This window comes from Myotis daubentonii, chromosome 18 (genome assembly GCF_963259705.1).
Source record: "Myotis daubentonii chromosome 18, mMyoDau2.1, whole genome shotgun sequence".
Taxonomy (NCBI): Eukaryota; Metazoa; Chordata; class Mammalia; order Chiroptera; family Vespertilionidae; genus Myotis; species Myotis daubentonii.
In genome coordinates, this window is record NC_081857.1 from 4161511 (window position 1) to 4182628 (window position 21118).

General features: G+C 40.8%; 1 protein-coding gene across 7 annotated transcripts in view; it reads left to right on the plus strand.

Moving 5' to 3' along the window:
• The window catches only part of DCAF6 (DDB1 and CUL4 associated factor 6), an 89848-nt gene that overhangs the window by 34611 nt on the left and 34119 nt on the right, over positions 1–21118 (plus strand). For 4 of the 7 annotated variants that reach the window (XM_059675695.1, XM_059675698.1, XM_059675696.1 and 1 more), the window contains exon 10: positions 2509–2757. In XM_059675695.1, the coding sequence (XP_059531678.1) occupies positions 2509–2757 (249 nt within the window). Of the gene's footprint in view, positions 1–2508; positions 2758–14738; positions 14895–21118 lie in introns of all 7 variants that reach the window. The other 3 variants (XM_059675692.1, XM_059675693.1, XM_059675694.1) reach the window with 1 other exon arrangement.

The window sequence follows — 21118 nt, forward strand, 5'->3', positions numbered from 1 at the left end:
CTTGAAGTTGTCCCAGAGGCTCCTTACACTATCTTCATATTTTTGGATTCTTTTTTCTTTTTGCTTTTCTGGTTGGGTATTTTTTGCTTCTTCATATTTCAAATCTTTGACTTGATTCTTGGGACCCTCTTGTCTGCTGTTGGATCTCTGTATATTATTCTTTATTTCAGTCAGTGTATGCTTAATTTTTATTTGGTCTTTTTTTATATTCTCCAGGGTCTCACGAAATTTATCGGCGGTTTCTAGAAAATTCTTGAAAAACCTTATAACTGTGGTTTTGAACTCTATATCCAGTATTTTGCTTTCTTCCATTTCTGTCATTTGTGACCTGTTTCTTTGTCTCCGCATTTTTTATGCTTCCCTGTGTTGGTAGAGTGGCTTTGTGTGCTAGGTGTCCTATAGGGCCCAGTGGCTCAGCCTCCCCAATTACCTGAGGTGGACACTCTTGGTGCACCCCTTTGTGGGCTTTGTGCACAGTCTTGTTATAATTAAGCCTTGATTGTTGTAGGTATCACTGGGAGGAATTGACCTCCAGGCCAATTGGCTGTGAGAATCAGCTGTGTCTACGGTGGGAGAACTTCTGTGCTGAAGACACTCTTCTGGGGCAAGACTTTCTTCAGTGGGGCTTTGGTGCTCACTGAGTCTGCCCCCTGAGTGTGTCCCTTACGGAGCTGAGGAGTTGTAATCTGGATGGTCCCACTCTGACCACTGGGTACACTGGCTCTTGGATCTAAGGAGGTGCTAATTTAGCCTCTGCCCGAGGCTACCCAGCAGGAGCTACAAAGAGATCTGCAGATTCCCCTTCCTTTTTTGGGGTTTGGAGGTGCCCAGATGAGGCCCAGCTGTGAAGCAATACAAGCTGCTGTGGGGCCTTGGGCCTTCTCTTGGAAGTTCTGGGTCTGTCTGGCCCAGCTGCAGTTTGTTAGGTAATTTTCAGATTGCAAAGGGCCAGAGCATTCATATGCAAAAGCCTCTGCCGCAGCTTGGGTGGGGCAGGGTCTCAGGGAATCAACAGGGCGGAGCAAGCAGCTATGGCTGATCCTCAGCCCTGGCCTAAGGGGCCCTGCGACTCAGTGTCCTGGTAATCACTGCAAGCACTTCTAAGAGAAAGCCGCCCTCGAGTTCCAAGTTCTGCCTACTGCCAGACAGTCCAGTTTCTGTCTGTATGAGTCTGGGTCCCCAGAGACTTCCCAGAACTGGAGTTCAGAGCAGTCGGGAGCTTGTGACTCCCTCCCAATTAAAAAAGACAGCCGCATCCTCAGTTGCCAGCCCTTTCCACGTGCGCATCCGTACCTCTGCACTTTACTTCCGCAGCTCCTCTGAGTCTCAGTGTGCTTTTCTCTTTCCTTCTAGTTGTAGAATTTCCACCCAGTCAGCCTTCCTGTGGCTCTGGATGATGTCTGTTTTGTCTTTTAGTTGTATTTTTGAAGTTGTTGTGGGAGTCAGCAATTTCCGGTGTTTACCTATGCCGTCTTCTTGGTTTCTCCTCTGTCCACTCCATTTTTAATAAAATCTAGATTTGAAGCAAAATCAGGAAAATTTTTAATATTTATTGAGTACTAATTATTTCTTTGCAGATAGCAGGAAGCCTAGCACAGCACATAATGGACACTTAAGCCTTTCAAAATCATGCCTTCATCATGTTAGTTTAGTGGTTAAAACATTATGGCTAATGAAATGGGAATGAAGAACTTAATCCTATTCTGGCCTATTTGTTGTTTTACTCTTGCTAATAAAATTTTTATTAAATGTTTTACCAAGGACATGATGTTATAGAGTGGAAATAGCTCAGTATAAATCCATTTTTCTATTATCCAGCTATTGCATCGTAATTATTACCTTATTTATTTATTTTAAATTTATTCTTATTTTTTGGTGCCGAAACCCAGGATCAATATTTATTTTTAATATATTTTTTATTGTTCACAGTATTATATCTCCCATTACCTCCCTTCCCCCCCCCTTCCACCACCTATTTTCTCCCCCAGATCTTCACTACCCTATTGCCCATGTCCATGTCTTATGCATATAAGTATATAAGTTCTTTGGTTTATTTCTTCTCGTCTCCCCAACCCCATATCAAGGTATGTCAGTCTGTTCTATGCCTCCCTGCCTTGGGTCTTATTTTGTTGGTTAATTCATTTTGTTCATTAGATTCCACAAGGAATCATCACCTTTAAATTTGAGGGACTAGGCATGTTTCTAGGCATCTCACAAGTTATTTAGCTTTGTCTAAATGAAGCTGCCATATGGATCATTTTCTTAAAAGAATGATTATTTTTAATGAGAATGTGCTATAGATAGATGTTTACCCCTATTGACTAGCCTAGTCAAATGGACCAAACTACCAGTGGGTGTTTTTGATTTCCTGTATATTATATATTTCTGTGTATGTGTGTGTGTGTGTACATGTGTGTGTGTGAAGTGCGCCTGAACATACCTCTTCTGAGTGGTTGGTTTTGGAAAGCATTTAGTATTCGAACTTGCATTAACATGTGCTTTTTAAAGGTGGGACGAGTCAGTCAGATGTTTCGACTCTTCCTACGGTCCCGTCAGGCACTAGTTTGGAAGCGAGTGACACTGTGATGGAAGTAGACACTTCAGCTGAGCAGTTTCTACAACCTTCCACATCCTCCATGGTCCACTCCACAGCATCTCCTCCAGGAAGCCCACCTTCTACTTCTCTGCTGTCCTCTCCAGACAGTGAGCACAGGTTGTCTGCCGAGGCGTCTGGACAGCACACACACCATCAGTCTGGTGAGGATGTTACTCTTTAAATAGGCGGTGGGTCGTCTGATGGTTTCTGATCATGATCATTCTCTAGGGGCTGTTTGGAAAGACATTAAGTCACATTGACTGGTTCCTGCTGGAGCAAATAATCTAAATGACACATAATATGTGAACATATAACCAAAACATGAAATTCAAGTGTGCCTAACCTGCATGAATTTTAATAAGTAGCAGAAATCTTCCATTCACATAAGAGAGTTTTATAAAAATATGGGTACCAGGAGATAGTTTAATGCACCTTTCTTAAAGATTATTTTTATAGGCCATTATAGACCAAAATCTTTCTAAACCTATTTGGTTGTAAGTCTGTATTAAAGTAATGGTAAAAATATAACACTGATTATTGTTTCCATTGTATTTATATTTTTTCTTATTTTTTTCTCAAATCACGAAGCACTTTTAATAATTCTGTATGGTGCATTTGATGTGGTCTGTTGTCAGCAACATATACAGTACAATTAACTAAAAGAATTATTTCTTCTATATTTACTTAAAAAAGAGTTGTTTAAACAATTGTCTTTTTGGTGCTTGATATTAGGGGGAAAATTAACTTCTAAATTCTGTTAAAATACTATTTCCTCAGTATTATAACTCCTTGTGTTCAATTTATTTTTCCCTCAAACTGTGGCCTGTACTATTTATAACAGTAATTGTCAGCAGCTATGTCTGTAGTTACTTGGCATCTTAACTGTATACATGTAATTATAATAACCAGTAAGATGTTTTTCCTTGGGTTTTTTCCTCAAGGAACAATTTTACTTGACATATAACCAAAATATTAGCACCTGGAGGTACAGCTGGCAGGCCTAAGCTGAAACTGATAAAATTTCCTAACAGCCTAACTGCCAAGCTGTCACTGTATTCTTGTTCTCTGGAATTGGATGCCAGATCACTAGACATGGGGTGTTTTTAAATTAAGCACTTTTTAAATCAATATTTCCCATTTTTATTAATTCATTTTAGGTTATGGGAATGGAAGCCAGAATCAATTATGTAACTGTTAACACTGTGCTCAATTTATCTATAGTAGTAAGATAAAGCTAAGCTATAAAATCCGGTTTTTCATTCTCTAATCAACATAGCATTCCAACTTATGGGGAAATAAAATATTTTGGAGAGTTTGGGAACAAGGGACAGAATCAGTTAAAAGTTTGCTTTTCAAAGCAGGTAAAATTGGTAAAAACAAGAATTTTTAAAGCGATAGCATTCTTGGAAATATTCTTCAGTATTGTAATCATTTATAAGTTATCAGGAAAAACTTAACAAGAAGACTTCTTAGGTCACGTTCACATTCCAGTGCATCTCAACTCATTACAGTTATTGCTGAGAAAGGTACTTAGTATAGAGTTATTTTTTTTGTTATAGTTATTTAACACATCTTAATACTGCATTTCAAATTGCTAAATTTAATATTAAATACTGCAGTCATGTGACTCACTGAAATAGAAAAACTTTGTGATGATCATGTGATCACTTTGCAGTTTGCCTATATATTTTTCAAAGAAAGTAAGGAAATATTTTTAACTGATAGATTATTGAAAGAATTTTGGTTGACTACACCATGAAAAATTGGAATATTTTCTGTGTTATCAAGATAGTTTTGCTATTGAGGAAAGTGTTTGATGTTAGATGTAATATCTAAGGATTATGTCTGTAATTGTTTTGACACAGCCTTTCATTATCCCAGAGCCCAACATTTTAACAATAAGGACTTAATGTCTTCCTTTGTTTCCCAATCTCTTAAGGACTTTTAAGTCCAGAACTAAGGTTTGTGATGGTGAGATTTGTCCATGGAGTGGGTGGGAGCGTCATCTTCAAGCCATGATTTCTCTTACTGTCCTGCATAGAAATAAAGAAAATGAGACGTGTGCTCCTTGCCTTGCTGCGGATACCTCTTTCTATAAATGTTGATTCTCTTCCTTCATGTCCCTTGCATTTCCTGTCACTTTTGCTGGGGTGAAGGAAAGGGACATTGAGAATGTGAAAACTTGCCTGGCAAAATTCCTTCTCCGATTGAACCTAATTATTTGCTCTCTCTTAGACTGAGCTGAGTTCCTGAGTGATAGTGAGGAAGGTCATGACCACACTGTCAGGGTAGTCCTTAGACACTGTGCTCATTCTACACCTTCCTGTCTCTCAGACTTTTCACCGCCCTCCCCCCCCCCCCCGCCCTCATCCCACCCCCAGTTGACCACCTTCCTGCATCGGCACAACCATTGATGTGATGGGAGAAGTGTGTCTGCTCCTATGAAAGGGCACTCCCGTCCCTTCCCAGCACCTCCAGGACTTTGCTCCCTCTCCTGCATCATTATTGCCTTTTCTCCTGAATTGTTCCTTTCGGCCTCAAGCATGCTCTCTTATTATCCACTGTCTTTAAAATTCTCTTAATTATACCGATTCCCCTCCAGCCTTAGAACTTTGCTTCTTTTAAATCAGAGTCTTCAAAAGAGTCACTCACACATATTATTTCTACTTTCTTACCATCTCCCATTTATTTATCCACTAATTCCAATCTGCCTTTCAGCCCCCTTTTCCACAGAAACCTTTGTCGGAGTCACCAGTGACTTCCATTTTGACAAATTTAAAGTCTACTTCTCTGTTAGTACCTTACTCAAACTTTTGACCCAGTTGCATTTAAGTCTGCTGCTCCTTTCTTTCTTGAAACTTTCCTTTCTTGGCCTTTTGACACCACTTTTGCCTCTGTACCCAGACTACCAACTCTCGGTGGTTTTCAGTGATCACTGCTGATGTTTCTTCTTCTGTAGAACCCCATAGTCTGGATCCTTTTCGCTATCGGTGATCTATCCCTGGGCGACTATGTCAGTTCCATAGCTTTTAATATTTCTTCCAAGTTGATGATCCCTAGACTCTTCCGTGCAGTGACTTATGGGACACTGCTTTCTGACTGTCTTTGGACATCTTTAGTTTAATGTGTCCGGACTAAAACTTAATTTAGCCTCCCACCCTTCCAGTCCCCTAATCTATTCCATCTTAATTGTTTTATATCTTAGTAAATTATAATACCACTGCCCATTTGCTTGTTTTAACAGCCTATGACTTGTTCCTGATCACTTCCCCTCGTGACCCAGGCCCAATCCACTATCAAGCCCTGTTGGTTCTACTTCTTTCCCTCTCACCACCTTTCTTGTCTGCTGATTGCTCTCCCTGCAGCTGCTCTTGCTCCCTTATCATTTATTCTCCAGGCAGCAGCTTGTATTTTTAAAGTTTTTTAAAATGTAAACTCAGATTATATAACTTAGCTGTTTAAAATCCCTCAAAGAGACCTGGCCTGTGTGGTTCAGTTGTTAGAGAATCAGCCTGCACACCGAAGGGTCACAGGTTTGATTCCTGGTCAAGGGCAGGTACCTGGGTTGCAGGTTTGCTCCTGCCCCCGGTTAGGGTGTATGAGGAGGCAACCAATCGACGTGTCCCTCTCACACTGATATTTCTCTCTCTCTCCCTTTTCCTCCCTCCCTTCCATTCTCTCTATAATGCAATGGAAAAAATATCCTCAGGTGAGAATTAACAAAAAGCAAACAAAAAAACACACAAAAAATAACCCTCAAAGATTTCTAATTGCAATTGGAAATACAACTACAAAAGAAGGAAATCAAACTCCTTACTATGGACGTGTAGGAACTGACTTGGCCTGGCCCTTGCCTCCCGCTCCAGCTTTATCTCACACCACTTTCTCAGTCCCTGATGATCACTGCGCTCTGGCTGTCCTGGTTTCCTTTCAGTTTCCCAAATGTGCCACTTTCTTTCTGATTAAGCCTCTGTACTTAGAGTTGGAGAACAGTAAGTACCCGAGCTGAGAAGCTCTTCCCCTGACTTAATCATAGAGTCAACCCCTTGTTTCTTGGGTCTCAGCTCAAATGTCTCCCAAGGGAGGTCTTTCATAACTCCCCTACCTAGATTTATCTTTTTTTCCTACCTCGCTAAAAGTTTATTCTCCCTTACAAATAGCTCTGCTTATTTCCTGAAAAGTTCTTATAAAATTTTGTAATTTTCTTGCTCACTTTTGATTGATATGACTTATTGTCTCTTACTAGAATATATTCTCATAAATACAGAGAGACATTATCTATCTTGTTCTTTGTAAGCCTCCCCCTCAAAAAATAGTCATTCTCTAACGGTACTGTTAAGATTGTTATCTTTAAGCTAGAATAGCTATACTAGTGACCCAGTGCACGGATTCGTGCACATTGAAAGGAAATTAATTAGAACGTGGCCCGTGGGGCGGGACTGGGTTAGACGGGCCGGACATGCCCTGGAGCCAACCTTCCATGGTCCCTCTCAGGCATCTGCAGAGTGAGCAGGGGTCCCTCCAGCAGGTGGGGTCCCTTGGCCTGGCCTGTGGGGATCGGGCCGAAACAGGCTCTCCAACATCCCCTGAGGGGTCCCGGAGTGCGAGAGGGCACTCTGCAAAGTTGCTGTCGTACAGGGTGTGGAACGCAAATGTGAGTGTGCAGTAACCAGATTTGGGCTGACAGTGCCCCAGCAACAAAATAGCCCACGGCCAAAGATGGAATCATGCAGCCCATGAGGAATCGGGCTCCCTCCTCTCTGGTTTCAGGGTGTGTCACCCGAGAACCACTGCTGCCAAGTCACTGCAGCTCGGCAGCTCCTGCATTGAGCGTCTGCCCTCCTGGTGGTCAGTGCGTATCATAGCGACCGGTTGGATGGTCGGACATTTAGCATATTAGCCTTTTATATATTTATAGATAGGGTATACTTAGCTCTATTTTAGTCTGTATAGTTTCAGCCCACTCCATTCATTCTGGATGTTTCCCATAGGCTCCCCAATGTGATGTCATCTAGGGGAGATGCTGTGAATGGGTATCCAGTCATCATTTTTGGATCCACTGTTTGCCCTCAACTATTCAGAACATATAAGACTACATTCTTTCCTACTTTGTTCAAAAATATTTTAAGGTAATTTACAGAAATACTTTTTAAAATCATTTTTATAAATGATAGAATTAGGACAAACAGAAATATAAGTAGGAAAAAACAAAATGAAGCCATGAGTGAGGTGAACATACCAAATGCATTACCAAGGAAGAGTGTATCTAGGGCAGCGGTTCTCAACCTGTGGGTTGCGACACCTTTGGGGGTCAAACGACCCTTTCACAGGGGTCACCTAAGACCATCGGAAAACACATATAATTACATATTTTTGTGATTAGTCACTATGCTTTAATTATGTTCAATTTGTAACAATGAAAATACATCCTGAATATCAGATATTTACATTACAATTCATAACACTAGCAAAATTACAGTTATGAAGTAGCAACGAAAATAATTTTATGGTTGGGGGTCACCATAACATGAGGAACTGTATTAAAGGGATGTGGCATTAGGAAGGTTGAGAACCACTGGTCTAGGGGACCTGAGTAGACCGTGATTAATTAGGAAAATAAATATACTCAAGTGTAATTTGAAATCAGCTGGTAGTACTTTTTGTTTGACTTCTTTATTCTTTGTGTACTTGAATTTTATTTCAAGTAGTCAGGCCATTTGAAACCATATTCTATATACATAACCCAGAATTTAATCAGACATTTTGATTCTTATATTACATGTGGTCTTTTCTCGACTATTTAACAGAAGACTGGTTATATGATTAGTTAAAAACCAGAAAGGTCTGAATATGAGTTGAAACTATGTAGGTTAAAATGAAGTCTCCACAGTTTTATGTATTTCAAGGTAATTATAAGGTTTTTCTTCTTTTCTTGGTAATGCCAATCAGACATCACTTTTAGTCATTTCTAAACTAAGCCTGAAAATGTCTTCATTTTGTGTGTTATTTGCAATTTTTCCCGTGGTAATGAGGGAGTGGTACATGAGGCCATCATTCCAGCACATTACAGCTTTGTTCCTTCTGTTTTATTTTAATCTAAATCACAGAGTATGATTAGAAAAGGTGGTTTTGGATTGGATGGGTATCTCAGTACATACAAAATTCAGTTTGGGAGGCTCCCTTTGAGAAAGGAGTGACAGCAAGGACCCCTGTTTTGAATTAAATGGATCACTTAAACCAGGAGGATTTCATTTTGTTAAGATAGTATATGATATGGACTATGTGTGGATTCCTGCTTGTTTACAAACTACTGTGTCTACTCAGATTTACAAATCTATTTAGGTCTATGCAGAATCATTATAGCTGCATTGAGCTCCGTAGAAAAAATGTCTGGGGAGATAAGAACTCTATTATCAGAGCAAACATTTTAAAGCCCAAACATCCAGATTTCAGTTTACTTAAAGGGGATCGGGGTTTACTCAGACTAGGTAAGGCCATTTATCTACACTAATAAAAGAGAAACATGGTAATTGGCGTACGACCACTACCCTTTTCATTGGCTAATCACGAGATATGCAAATTAACTGTCAGCCAAGATGGCGGCCGGCAGCCAGGCAGCTTGAAACTAACATGAGGCTTGCTTGCCTCAGTGACGGAGGAAACCAACGTTCCCCGCCTGCAGCTGCAGGCTTCTGAGCCAGCAGTTTAAGGAACATTGTAACGAATACCGCTGGACTTCAGCCAGCAGAATCGCAACATTGTAAGCAAAGGCCAGAAACCTACTTTCAGCAGCGGAGCCAAGCTAAAGCTGGCCCAGAATTTTAAAAAAAAAGGAAAAAAGGAGCGGTTGGGAGCTTCAGTCACCCCCAGCCTGAAAACAGCCCTCAGCCCCTCACCCAGACTGGCCAGGCACCCCAGTGGGGACCCCCACCCTGAAGGGTGTGTGACCAGCTACAAACAGCCATCATCCCCTCACCCAGGCTGGCCAGGCACCCCAGTGGGGACCCCCACCCTGATCCAGGACACCCTTCAGGGCAAACCAGCCGGCACCCACCCGTGCACCAGGCCTCTACCCTATATAGTAAAAGGGTAATATGCCTCCCAGCACCGGGATCAGCGGAGCAGCGAGGCCTGCCGGCACTGGGATCAGCATGACAGGGGGCAGCACCCAAACCCCCTGATTGGCCCTGCTCTGTGTGTGACAGGGTGCAGCACCACCCCCCCCCCCCCCCCGCCACGGGCCCTGCTCTGTGTGTGATGGGGTAGAGCCATAACCTCCCCATCGGCCCTGCCCTGAGTGTGAGAGTGCGGCGCCCCAACCCCCTGATTGGCCCTGCTCTGTGGGTGATACTGCCCCAACACCCCCCCCCCCCCGTCCCCCCTATGGGCCCTGCTCTGTGTGTGATGGGGTAGAGCCATAACCTCCCCATCGACCCTGCCCTGAGTGTGACAGTGGCGGCGCCCCAACCCCCTGATTGGCCCTGCTCTGTGGGTGATAGAGGGCGGCGCCTCAACCCGCTGATCCGCCCTGCTCTGTGTATGACAGGGGGTGGTGCCCCAACTCCCCTATCGGCCCTACTCTGTGAGTGACAGGGGGGAGCTCCTCAACCCCCTGATGGGCCCTGCTCTGTGCGTGACAGGGGGGAGCTCCCCAAACCCCTGATGGGCCCTGCTCTGTGTGTGACGGGGGAGCTCCCCAACCCCCTGATGAGCCCTGCTCTGTGCATGACAGGGTATGGAGCCCCAACCCCCCTGATGGGCCCTGCTGTGTGCGTGACAGGGGGTGGGGCCACAACCTCCCCATCGACCCTGCCTTGAGTGTGACAGGGGGCAGTGCCCCAACCCCCCAATCAGCCCTACCCTGAGCGTGACTGAGGGTGGCATCGCAACCTCCTGATCCGCCCTGCTCTGTGCATGACGGGGCGGCACCCCAACTCCCCAATCGGCCCTGCTCTGAGCTCGACCAGGGGCTGCACCTAGGGATTGGGCCTGTCCTCTGCCACCTGGGAGCAGGCCTAAGCCAGCAGGTCGTTATCTCCCGAGGGGTCCCAGACTGCAAGAGGGCACAGGCCGGGCTGAGGGACCCCCCTCCCCCCCGAGTGCACAAATTTTTGTGCACTGGGCCTCTAGTAGATTATAAACAAGTGGAAATGTTAGGTTAACAGCCACTTTGGGGAAACTAAAGAAGAGGCTACTTGGAAGCCGTAAGTAAAGGAGCGACCAGTTCTAGGATAAAGAATGCACAAGGACCACCTGGACAAGACACACATGGAGAGCAGGCAGAGAAAGCACCATGGAGTCAGATATAAACATAGCCCAGTGTCCATGACCAAAGACCCTGTGTATTGGAGAAGCAGGACATGGGTTAACCAAGCCCGCCTTTGTTCTCCTGTCTCAGTGGGAATTAAAGCATTAAGGAGACTAGCCTGGAGTCTTTGAGAAGAACACAAGAATAGAGAGTTAGTAGTTTTAGAGATGGAAGTACAAATTTTTCCTTTAGCATTTCCTGACACATTGTTGAGGGTTTTTTGTTTCTTACTATTTTTTAATTCAACCCAAAGGTATTCATTATAATCACTTTCTATTTTGGCTTATCTTAGCAAAACTAATTCTAAGCATTTATTTGCATTATAAATTATATATGTTTGTGTGTGCATTTTTACAAGGGTGTAATATGTGTGTATTTTACCTGCCTTTAATATGTCAAACCCACTAGCAGAACTATTTGTATGTGTGGTTGAAATTTTTAATTTATTATTTGCTTTTCCTAGTTAGCTATGTGTTGACTTCTTTTTCTAGGCTCATTTTTTTTAACCCAAGGGGGGGAAGAGCCACCATACAGCCAACCTTAAAAGCAGGCAAACAAATTCTTCTTCCTAGAGCGCTGGAAGCATTGGCTGAATCTTGATTTTCCAGGTTAGAAAGCATCACTGCTTGCTCCTAGGGCTGCTGTTTCTTTGCTGCATCACCCAGTGGGCTAGGATGGAGACTCTTATATTCCCACAAAACATTTGGCAGTACAAAAGAGAGGGTTGGAAACAACCATGAAATTGGGTGAATTTTTTGGTGATTTTTTTTGTGTTTTCATAGCAAAATTTGACAGATATAATCTCACTTCTTATGACAATTTCTTTTGAAGTATAAAAAGGTAGACTTTATGGCTTTATAATGATGCTCTATTTTATACTGTAAAAAGCATTGTTATTATGCTGACAGTCAATCCTATATAATAAAACCCTAATATGCAAATTGACGGAACAGCAGAGTGACCGGTGGAACAACTGGTCGCTATGATGCTCACTGACCACTAGGGGACAGACGCTCAGGAGCTGCCCCCTGGTGGTCATTGCACTCCCACAGGGAGAGCGCCGCTCAGCCAGAAGCCGGACTCACTTCTGGCAAGCGCAGTAGTGGTGGTGGGATCCTTTCCTGCCTCCATGGCAGTGCTAAGGAACAGCAAGCAGGCAGGTGGTAAGGACCAAGGAGTCCTGGACTGTGAGAGGGATGTCTGACTGCCATCTTAGGCCCAGGGTGATCGGGCCTAAGCCAGCAGCCAGACATTACCTGAGGGGTCCCAGACTGTGAGAGGGCACAGGCCGGGCTGAGGGACCCCTACCCTCTACCTCTAGTGCACAAATTTCAGGCACTGGCCTCTCTAGTAAGGTATATGTGCCTACCTAAAAGGAAAGCACTATCTATTGAGCATACAGTTCATTTCTCAATGAATACTATCTTCTTCTGTACTGCAGAATTCTCTAGGAAGAACTAGCAGTGAGAGACTATGATGGTACTTGAATGGCTTGTGAAATAGCTGCCAATTGGCTAATTGAGTAAAACTCTCTATACATAGATGACATAGTAATGAGAGGTTAGTATCTCTGGCATAATGAATTCCCAAAGTAATACACTAGTGTTTGCAGTCTCATAATGTATGTACAAGAGGCTGAATGCTGTTTGGCAATTTATATAATTTGCAGCCAGTGTCACAAGAAATTGTGTGTGCTCCCACCATCAAATCTTCAACTATTGACTCTTAGCCGTGTGCCCCGCCGGCCCTTTGGTTCTGGTAGGTGAAGTTTTATGCATCTATCTGTCCAATACCAGTTCCTCCTCTTCTCAGGGCAGCCCATCCCCTTTGGTGGACTCAAGGGTATCCTTCCTGTGTTTGCCACTTCTTCCCATGCATCATCTTTCTTTCTGCTCCTAATTCAGCATTGTCCGTTAGCATACAAACATAGGGATTATCTACCAAACTAACACAAACCATTCAGCCGCTTTGTTCCCCATTAGCAAGACTTGGAGTGTATGTGCCTTTTTTTAAAAAAATGTATTTTTATTGATTTCAGAAAGGAAGGGAGAGTGAGGGAGAGATAGAAACATCAGTGATGAGAGAGAATCATTGATCAGCTGCTTCCTGCATGCCCCCCACTGGAGACCGAGCCTGTAATCCGGGCATGTACCCTGACTGGGAATTGAACCATGAGCTCCTGGCTCGGGTCAATCACTGAGCTACACTTGCCAGGCATATGTGCCTTGATTCTACATCATTACCTCCCCTTTGTCTTGAAGCTGTTCCAGTAGTTTGGTCCCTGTGATTTCACTGAAATACCTCTAGTCAAAGTTGGCAGTGATTCCAAAGTGCAAAATCCAATGGGAAGTTCTCAGTATCTTTTTTATTATATCAGCAGCTTTGACACAACTGCTTACTCCAAACTCTTAACACATCCCGTCACTCAGCCTACAGAAGTCCCTCATTCAGTTCCCTGTGCTCCTTGCAGGCTTCTCTTTCTCACTCCTCCTCTTAAACACTGGAGTGTCCCAGAGTTCATTTCATAGACTTCTCTGTCATCACTTACTCTCTAGTCACATCACCAGTGACATCCAGATAACTTGAGGAATTCTAGACTGCCATATTCAGTCCCTACTCAGCTTCTCCACTTGGATATGTCATTTCTTTTCTTTCTTCTTATACCGCTTGCTCCTTCTCTGTTCTTCAGTGTTGCAATAAATGGCATTCTCTTTTTCCTGTTACCTAGGCCATCAGCAAAACTGTGCTTCTATTGCCTGTAAGGTAATCCCACATCCCAATGCACTCTCCTGCAAGCATTTGCACTTGCTGTTCCCTCCACTGGGAGTGCCCTTCCTCCACACAGTGCATCCTTGAGGTCTTTGTTCAAAAACCACCTTGTGAGAGAAGCCCTTCCTCATGACCAGACACAAAACAGCCCTGCCACACTCTGTCCCCCATTCCTTGTCCTGCTCAATCATCGCATTATCCCACAGACACATGTGTGCTATATACGTGTGTGTTCAATGATGTCTGTTTTCTTCTCAGAACATAAACTCCACATGCATAGAGACTATTTTGTTCACCATTTCATTTAATTCCAGAGCCTAAAGCAGTGCTTCACACATAGTAGGCACTCAGTATCTGCAGAATTTTGTGTACCATTTTTTTTAATCTATGACCAAGGCTTCAGAGAAAGTTTAAGAAAATATTAAAGATTATGTACATATATTTGAGCATTAAAAAAGAAAAAGCAAGTGACAATTCTAACATAAAAAGAAATATTTTAGCTGAAAATTATGGAATTTTCACTTTTTAAAGAGCTCGCCACTAATACATTCCAAGAATTGTTTCCAAATGTCTAACTTTTTCATCATTTTAATTGGATTTTAATTATTATTTGAATAAAATTAGTAGCATTTGTATATAGATTAGATGAGATAACTGATACTTTTTAGTTTTTCATTTCTTAATATCATTTTGTTGTAAAAAGAAATGAAATTAGTGAGGAGTGAGGAAAGGAATGTTTGTTTTAAAATGTTTTAACCTGGAGGACTTTATTTTCATTCTGTTTAATTAAATATTCTTAGAGAACTATATGTATCTAAATCATCAAGTTAAACAGAAGCATTAGGGTTTATAAGAGTGTATACTTTATCTCTTAATGACTGGTAATTTCTTTTTACATGAGTAATTTGTTTTTAGTATTCCTCCATGATACATGTGTTTAATTTATATCCTTCTCTCTTGTATAATCAAATTACTATTTTCTTATATAATCTAATGTATAATCAGATCCTTGCTATTTTCTATTTTATTACTATTTTTTCACCTTTCTTTTCCTATCTGTGTCAGAATTTTTAAGGGGGCCTGAGATAGCTTTGCTCCGTAAGCGGCTGTACCAACTGAGGCTTAAGAAGGCTGAGCAGCAGAGGCAGCAGGAGCTGGCTGCGCCTTCCACTTCCGGTCAGGCTTCCCATGAGGGCCCCGCCCAAGACCCTCATGCTGCAGGTTATTAGCATACAGTGTCCTTAAGTAGCTGGTGGAGTTGGTGTTTAACACTGCTACTGTGTAGTAAGGCGCTTCCCTTCCCCTTGGAAACAAAAGCTGATGCGCTTGCAGCTTCTCCTCTTTCTTGCCTAGCATGGTGGTGGTCATCCCATAGCTAGAGGGACACATTGGCAGCAGTATTTGCCAGAAGGGAATATAAAATAATGCATTGTTTTATTTGTATTTGGAGAGGGGCTATATTTTTGCTTTTATAGTCAATGAACTACTTTCTAATAATTATCTATTGAATTTTGAGCTTCCATTGATATTTCTATTGAAATTTCCTATACCTTTAAATGCTATCTATGTATATGACTCCTAGCTGCTCCTCTTTTTTTTTTTTTTTTTTTTTTTTCTTTAAAACTTAACCAGTATTCCTATTCCCATATAAATGTAGTTATGCTGGATTTTAGAATTATAGTATTGTTTGGCCATACTAGCATACTGACTCAGTCATCCCCTTCTGTAATTATTTGAACATTTTCAGTATCTACTTACTTACCTCTTCTACACATAATCAGCTTTCTGATATGTAGGACAGCAGATGTACTCCACAGTTTTATGGTCCTGTTCTGATGCTCTAAAACTCTGAGATAGTAATTATCTGTACCTCTCTTTTTCTTGGAGTATTTTACTGGCCCAGTTCTTTTATGGCAAGAAAGCTTTTGGTGCTCAATAAGCATTTGTTGAGAGAATTGATGAAAGATAGAGCATAAAATAATTTGTCAGCTCTTTCCAGATGGATCACAGGTAGTGCGTATCCTATATTGTAGGTATTAGGTTCCATAAATCTCTGCTTAGGAACTAAAGTGTGTCTGCATTCTCATACTAAGAGATTATTATACTTTAGTTTACTACCATAAGGGGTGGTGAGTTTGGGCATTAATTGCTTTGAGAACTCTGATTTTATTACTTGGAGTTAATTTGCATATTGGTAGAATTGGACAACTTTTACTCTGTTTATTTGTTCCAGTAAGCACTCTGATAACAGAAGCACATTATATAATGCCATGGTGGAATAAAACAGATTTAAATAACTGTAATATAGGTGTGCTGTTTTGAACAAATTCTGGACCTGATTTTTATTGCAGTCAGGCAAAGATGTCTCTGATTTATTTTGTTTTTACTATAGAGGAACTTTTCCTATACTTGAAACTAACAAAAAAATTTGATTAGGTTACAATCATGGCATTTAATAAAACATTTGCTATGGCCGAAACCGGTTTGGCTCATTGGATAGAGCTTCGGCCTGCGGACTGGAGGGTCCCAGGTTCGATTCCGGTCGGGGGCATGTGCCTGGGTTGCGGGCACATCCCCAGTGGGAGATGTGCAGGGGGCGGCTGGTCGATGTTTCTCTCTCATCGATGTTTCTAACTCTCTGTCTCTCTCCTTTCCTCTCTGTAAAAAATCAATAAAATATATTAAAAAAAACCACATTTGCTATGACTTTGTGCTTGTATAAGCCTTTAGCTAAATTATTTCAGAAGTAAAAAATAGGCAACACAGAGGTCAATAAGAAGACAAATGTCTGTGTGTGTGTGTGTGTGTGTGTGTGTGTGTGTCTTAAAAATACGGAAACTTAAGTGGAGTATAAAACAAAGCTGTCTACATTAGCAGGAAAGCAATTTGTTGTTTTTTTTGGTGTGTTTTTTTAATGTATGTTTTGATTTTCTACAGAGAGGAAGGGTGAGGGACAGAGAGCTAGAAACATCGATGAGAGAGAAACATCGATCAGCTGCCTCCTGCATACTCCCTATTGGGGATGTGCCCACAACCAAGGTACATGCCCTTGACCGGAATCGAACCTGTGACCCTTGAGTCCACAAGATGGCGCTCTATCCACTGAGCCAAACCGGTTAGGGCAGCAGGAAAGCAATTTGAATGGAAGAAGGTTCTTTTTCAAATCAGAAAACTTTAGGGTGGTTATACAGTCTCTGTGAAATTAGATGCTATTTTCCCAACTCTTAAGTATCATTTTTAGTAAATAGTATCTAGTTTGGTAACCAGTATATTTGTGGAAATTTTAAGAAGCTGAAGCTGAGTAGACACCTTTTCAGTTATGAAGTTCAAAAACGTGTTATCTTTTCTTTGTTATTAAACAAAGTACTTGGGCCCCGAGGCTGACCACATGCACAGTATCAGAGACCCTTGGTGTTGCCACTCCAGGTGTGCCGCTCCCCTCACTTAAAGGTGGGGTCTTCATCTATTTCAAATGCTTTTGACATAGCATTTGTCTACTCTGCACATGCCCTGGGCTCCTCAACAGTGCTCTTTCCACATGTCACAGGAATACTGTTTGGTAATTACAAGAACCATTAAACTATGGGTTGTCATTTATTCTACAGGACAACTAATAAAATCTATATATTTTATTCAGTTATTAAATTCTGATATGAGGGGGGAAATACAACATTCTTTATTATAGAACACATAAATTATAGAAATAAAGTAAACAGGGAGATAGGTTTTATTTGAAAAACTATTATTAAAACATTTTGTTATACTTAGTGATTAAATACAATTTTTTGTATGTATATTATGGGCATTAAGTAGTCCATTCCTTCACGCTAGATGTTACTACTAAATACTTCTATCAGTAGAGAAAGTATCTAGATTTTAACTTAATAACAATAAGCAATATGAAATTCTCATATATAAAATCTGTATTTTCTCATTATACCTTGATATATTTAGAGTATCAGTGAGTAATAATACTGTCAGTAAATGATATTTCTATTGTCTTCTCACCTATTTAAATCTTACCGATATAAGATACTCAAAAGAGACATTAATATAATATGGAAACCAAACAATTTTCACAACTGTATAATTTCTGAATTATTACATTGTCTAGCAAACAGTTTATTCTCTTTTTAAAAGATAGGACTGGTGAGAATCTTTTGTGAAGGGCTAAGTGTAAGATGAATCTAAGTGTAAGATGAATGTACCTAATTTCTATAGGAGAGTGGGATTAAATCACTTGGTAAAACTAATCTACGTTTTAATGGGATGGGGCCTCACGCTAGTTAATGATAATCCCAGATAGAATATATTTATTTAGTTGCCTGTATTTCTTGGCAAGTAAAAACTAAAACATCATTCGAAGGCACCAAATGGTATCACCTTCAGTTTCAAAATTGCTGTTTAAAATGAGCTCTGGAAGATAGATGTTAAAAGATGTTTAAACAGTGATTTTTTTTCTCTTTTTTTTTTTCTTTTCAACTGTGAACCCTTGTACCAGTCTCATATAGAAGTTCTAAGACAAAATACACACAAGTGACCCCATTGTGATTTCAGCATAAAGGAAGATAAGGAAGATTACTCACCTGTTTGCCCCTCATGCCTCCCCCAAGTCACTGCTGCTCCCTGAAGTGCATTTTGAAATCACGACTCTTAAAGAATTTTGACACCTATAAATGACAAGTCTACATGGCTAATTTTCAAACATTTCATTTTTCAGTCAGGATATGTTTTTACTTTATTTAGTGTTTTAAAAAACAGCATTTTTCCTACACTTTTTGGAAATACACCATAACTCATTTCTAGCCTTTCAATGATTTTTTTTTTGTAATCATACAGAAATGAATTTTTCTTCATCAGATTACTGTCTGAGTATTAGACTTGGCTGAGATCTTGTCCCTGGCTCAATGACTAGATGACCTTGGGCAGGTCATTTGGCTGCTTTATGCCTCAGTTTCCCAATTATTGCTGTATTTAGATATTGTGACTGGCCATAATTTACAGAGAAAGCATAAGGATGGGTTAGATAGTATAAAAAAGCTTTTAAACTCCTAAGTAGAATAGCATACATAATAATGTACTATCCTAATCATAGTATGTTTCACTTGCTACCTCAAACAAGCTTTTACCAGGGCCCCATAAGGCTGATAGCATCTGGGGCTTTGAATGAGCTGTGTGTGTATTTCTCAGACGAATGCCGCAAACAGCTATGGCAAAGGCCTTCAGCATATGGCTGATCTTAAACCCAGCTCTTTTTTTCCATTTCAGGTCCCCTGGAGTCATGGGTTGCTGGCTCCTGCTCAGAGTGACAGCACCCTGTGGAGTCTGCTGGTACTGGCCCGACCACCACAGAGCCCCACTGGAGCAGGCAGCCAGCCTAGAGAGGGTCAGGTAGGAACTGTTTTTTCACTTTATGGCACGGTTTTGCTGACTGGAAAAACGTAATTTTTATACCCCCCCAAAGGGTATAGAACATTGGTGATTATTTTCAAAAAAAAGCTTTTCAAAACTGAGCCATATTGGAAAAAATCAGCACTTACCCGATCCCAGGCAAACAGGCTCTTTCCAACACCAGATCCCCAGTGTCCGTGATCACAGTCACGTGTGGCGCTTCTCAGGTGGATGCACTCCATCCACGTTTTAGTGTTTATAGCATAGGCCACAGTAAATTTGATATAATATTGACCTAGCCCTGCAAGCACTCCATAACGACCTCGAATGAGAATCCAAGCAAAGCAGTGATGATTCTCCTAGAACTTTACATATGAGGCTATGCTACATAGTTTTCAGAACAGCTTCCTGTCATCAGTTTTCATTTAATACTATGTTTCTGAAACACAGGCAAGTGATAATACCATGAATTAACCCTTTTCTGTGAGCTACCTAAGTAGTTTATGTGGATTATCTCATTAAATCTTCTAAGAATCATGTGTGGTAGCTACCATGTCCATTTTACAGATGGGGAAGCTGAGACTTAGAGGAGTTAAATAACTTGCTCAGCATTACAGTACTGAGGAGAAAAGCCAGATTTGAACCCAGGGAGCCTGGCTGGCTGAAGAGTCCCTGTTATTTACCTGTCAGACTTAAGTTCATTATTTTTTTTCTATAGTTGAGAAGATTCTGACGTCAAAGGGCTAAAGAACTTTCTCAAGACCAAAGCACAAACTTTTCAGAAACATATAGTAATTGGCATGAGACACTTGAGTTATTATTGAATGAGCTTTTGCTTAAAGTTTATCTTGACCTTAAAAATAATAATATCATTCTAGTCTAGACCCTTCCAATAAGCTGACAGGCCATATTGTGCTTTGTAGTAAATTACTGCTGCACCATATGGTTAGATAATTATTTTGTGATGGTGCCTTTCAGAAGGTGTCGCACAGAGAGATGGAGTAGAGTACGGAAACTAAAGCAAGCAGCATTGAGCTAATAAGCAGATTTTTGAAATATAAGCTATTCTGATGGTTATTGAGTTATTTTTTAGAAATATTTCTAAGTAGAAGTCATGCGTATGGTATTTATGAATACCTAGTGGTATAAAAACATATCACTTCAAATGTTTACATGATATGCAAATGACCCTTCCAAAAATAGCTGCAGGGCACTAGGATTACAAATAGAAGGGAAGCAATGGACAAGAAGGATTGCTTATTAAATGCTGGTCTTCAAGATGGGAGGAACAACAAAAGCTCCCTGAATATATGCAATATCCATGGCAGACTGGGAGACCAAAAGGAAACCCTTTTAGTTTAATAGTATCTGTCTTAACATAAACTTTGTTCATATTCTAAATCCTTTTAACAGTTTAAAAATATACAATTTTATGGAAATGACAGCATTCTAGATCCTTTATCAAAGTTGGTGGGGTTTTTTTAGAAATTTATTTCTTCCTAAATTTTATTTTAATAATTAAATAAGACACACTTCATAACATTTGTATGTTCTTTAAGTTTATGGAAAAATTAAAGATTTGTAAAAAGATTGCTTGGAGGGTTTATAAGGATCTTCATCATGAAATGAGAGCACAATAAAATGTATCCAAAGGGATGGAAAATATTTCATAGGAGACATTCTAGGAGGATTTTCCAATATTTATTTCATTGACTCTCATTTTTATTATGTTTTTCTTCAAAGAATATAATTTTGTTTTTCTATAAAAATCAACTTATCTCTTCTTCAAAAACAACAGGATTGTATCCAACTCTGCAATGGATAAATGAGAAGCAGTCTTGTAAAGGAGAGGAAAGCATGAAGAGTTAGGGAACCGATTGAAGTTCTGTCATTCCTACTTCCTTTTTTGTGTGTGTGGTACAGATTTGTTGAACAGAATGTTCTGACGGAGAGGTGATAAGTAAGGATAAGTAAAGCTGTTATTCAAATGGTGGCCATGCTCTGTCAAAATCTAGCAATACAAAAACGTATTGAGCAAACCGATTATGTCAGAA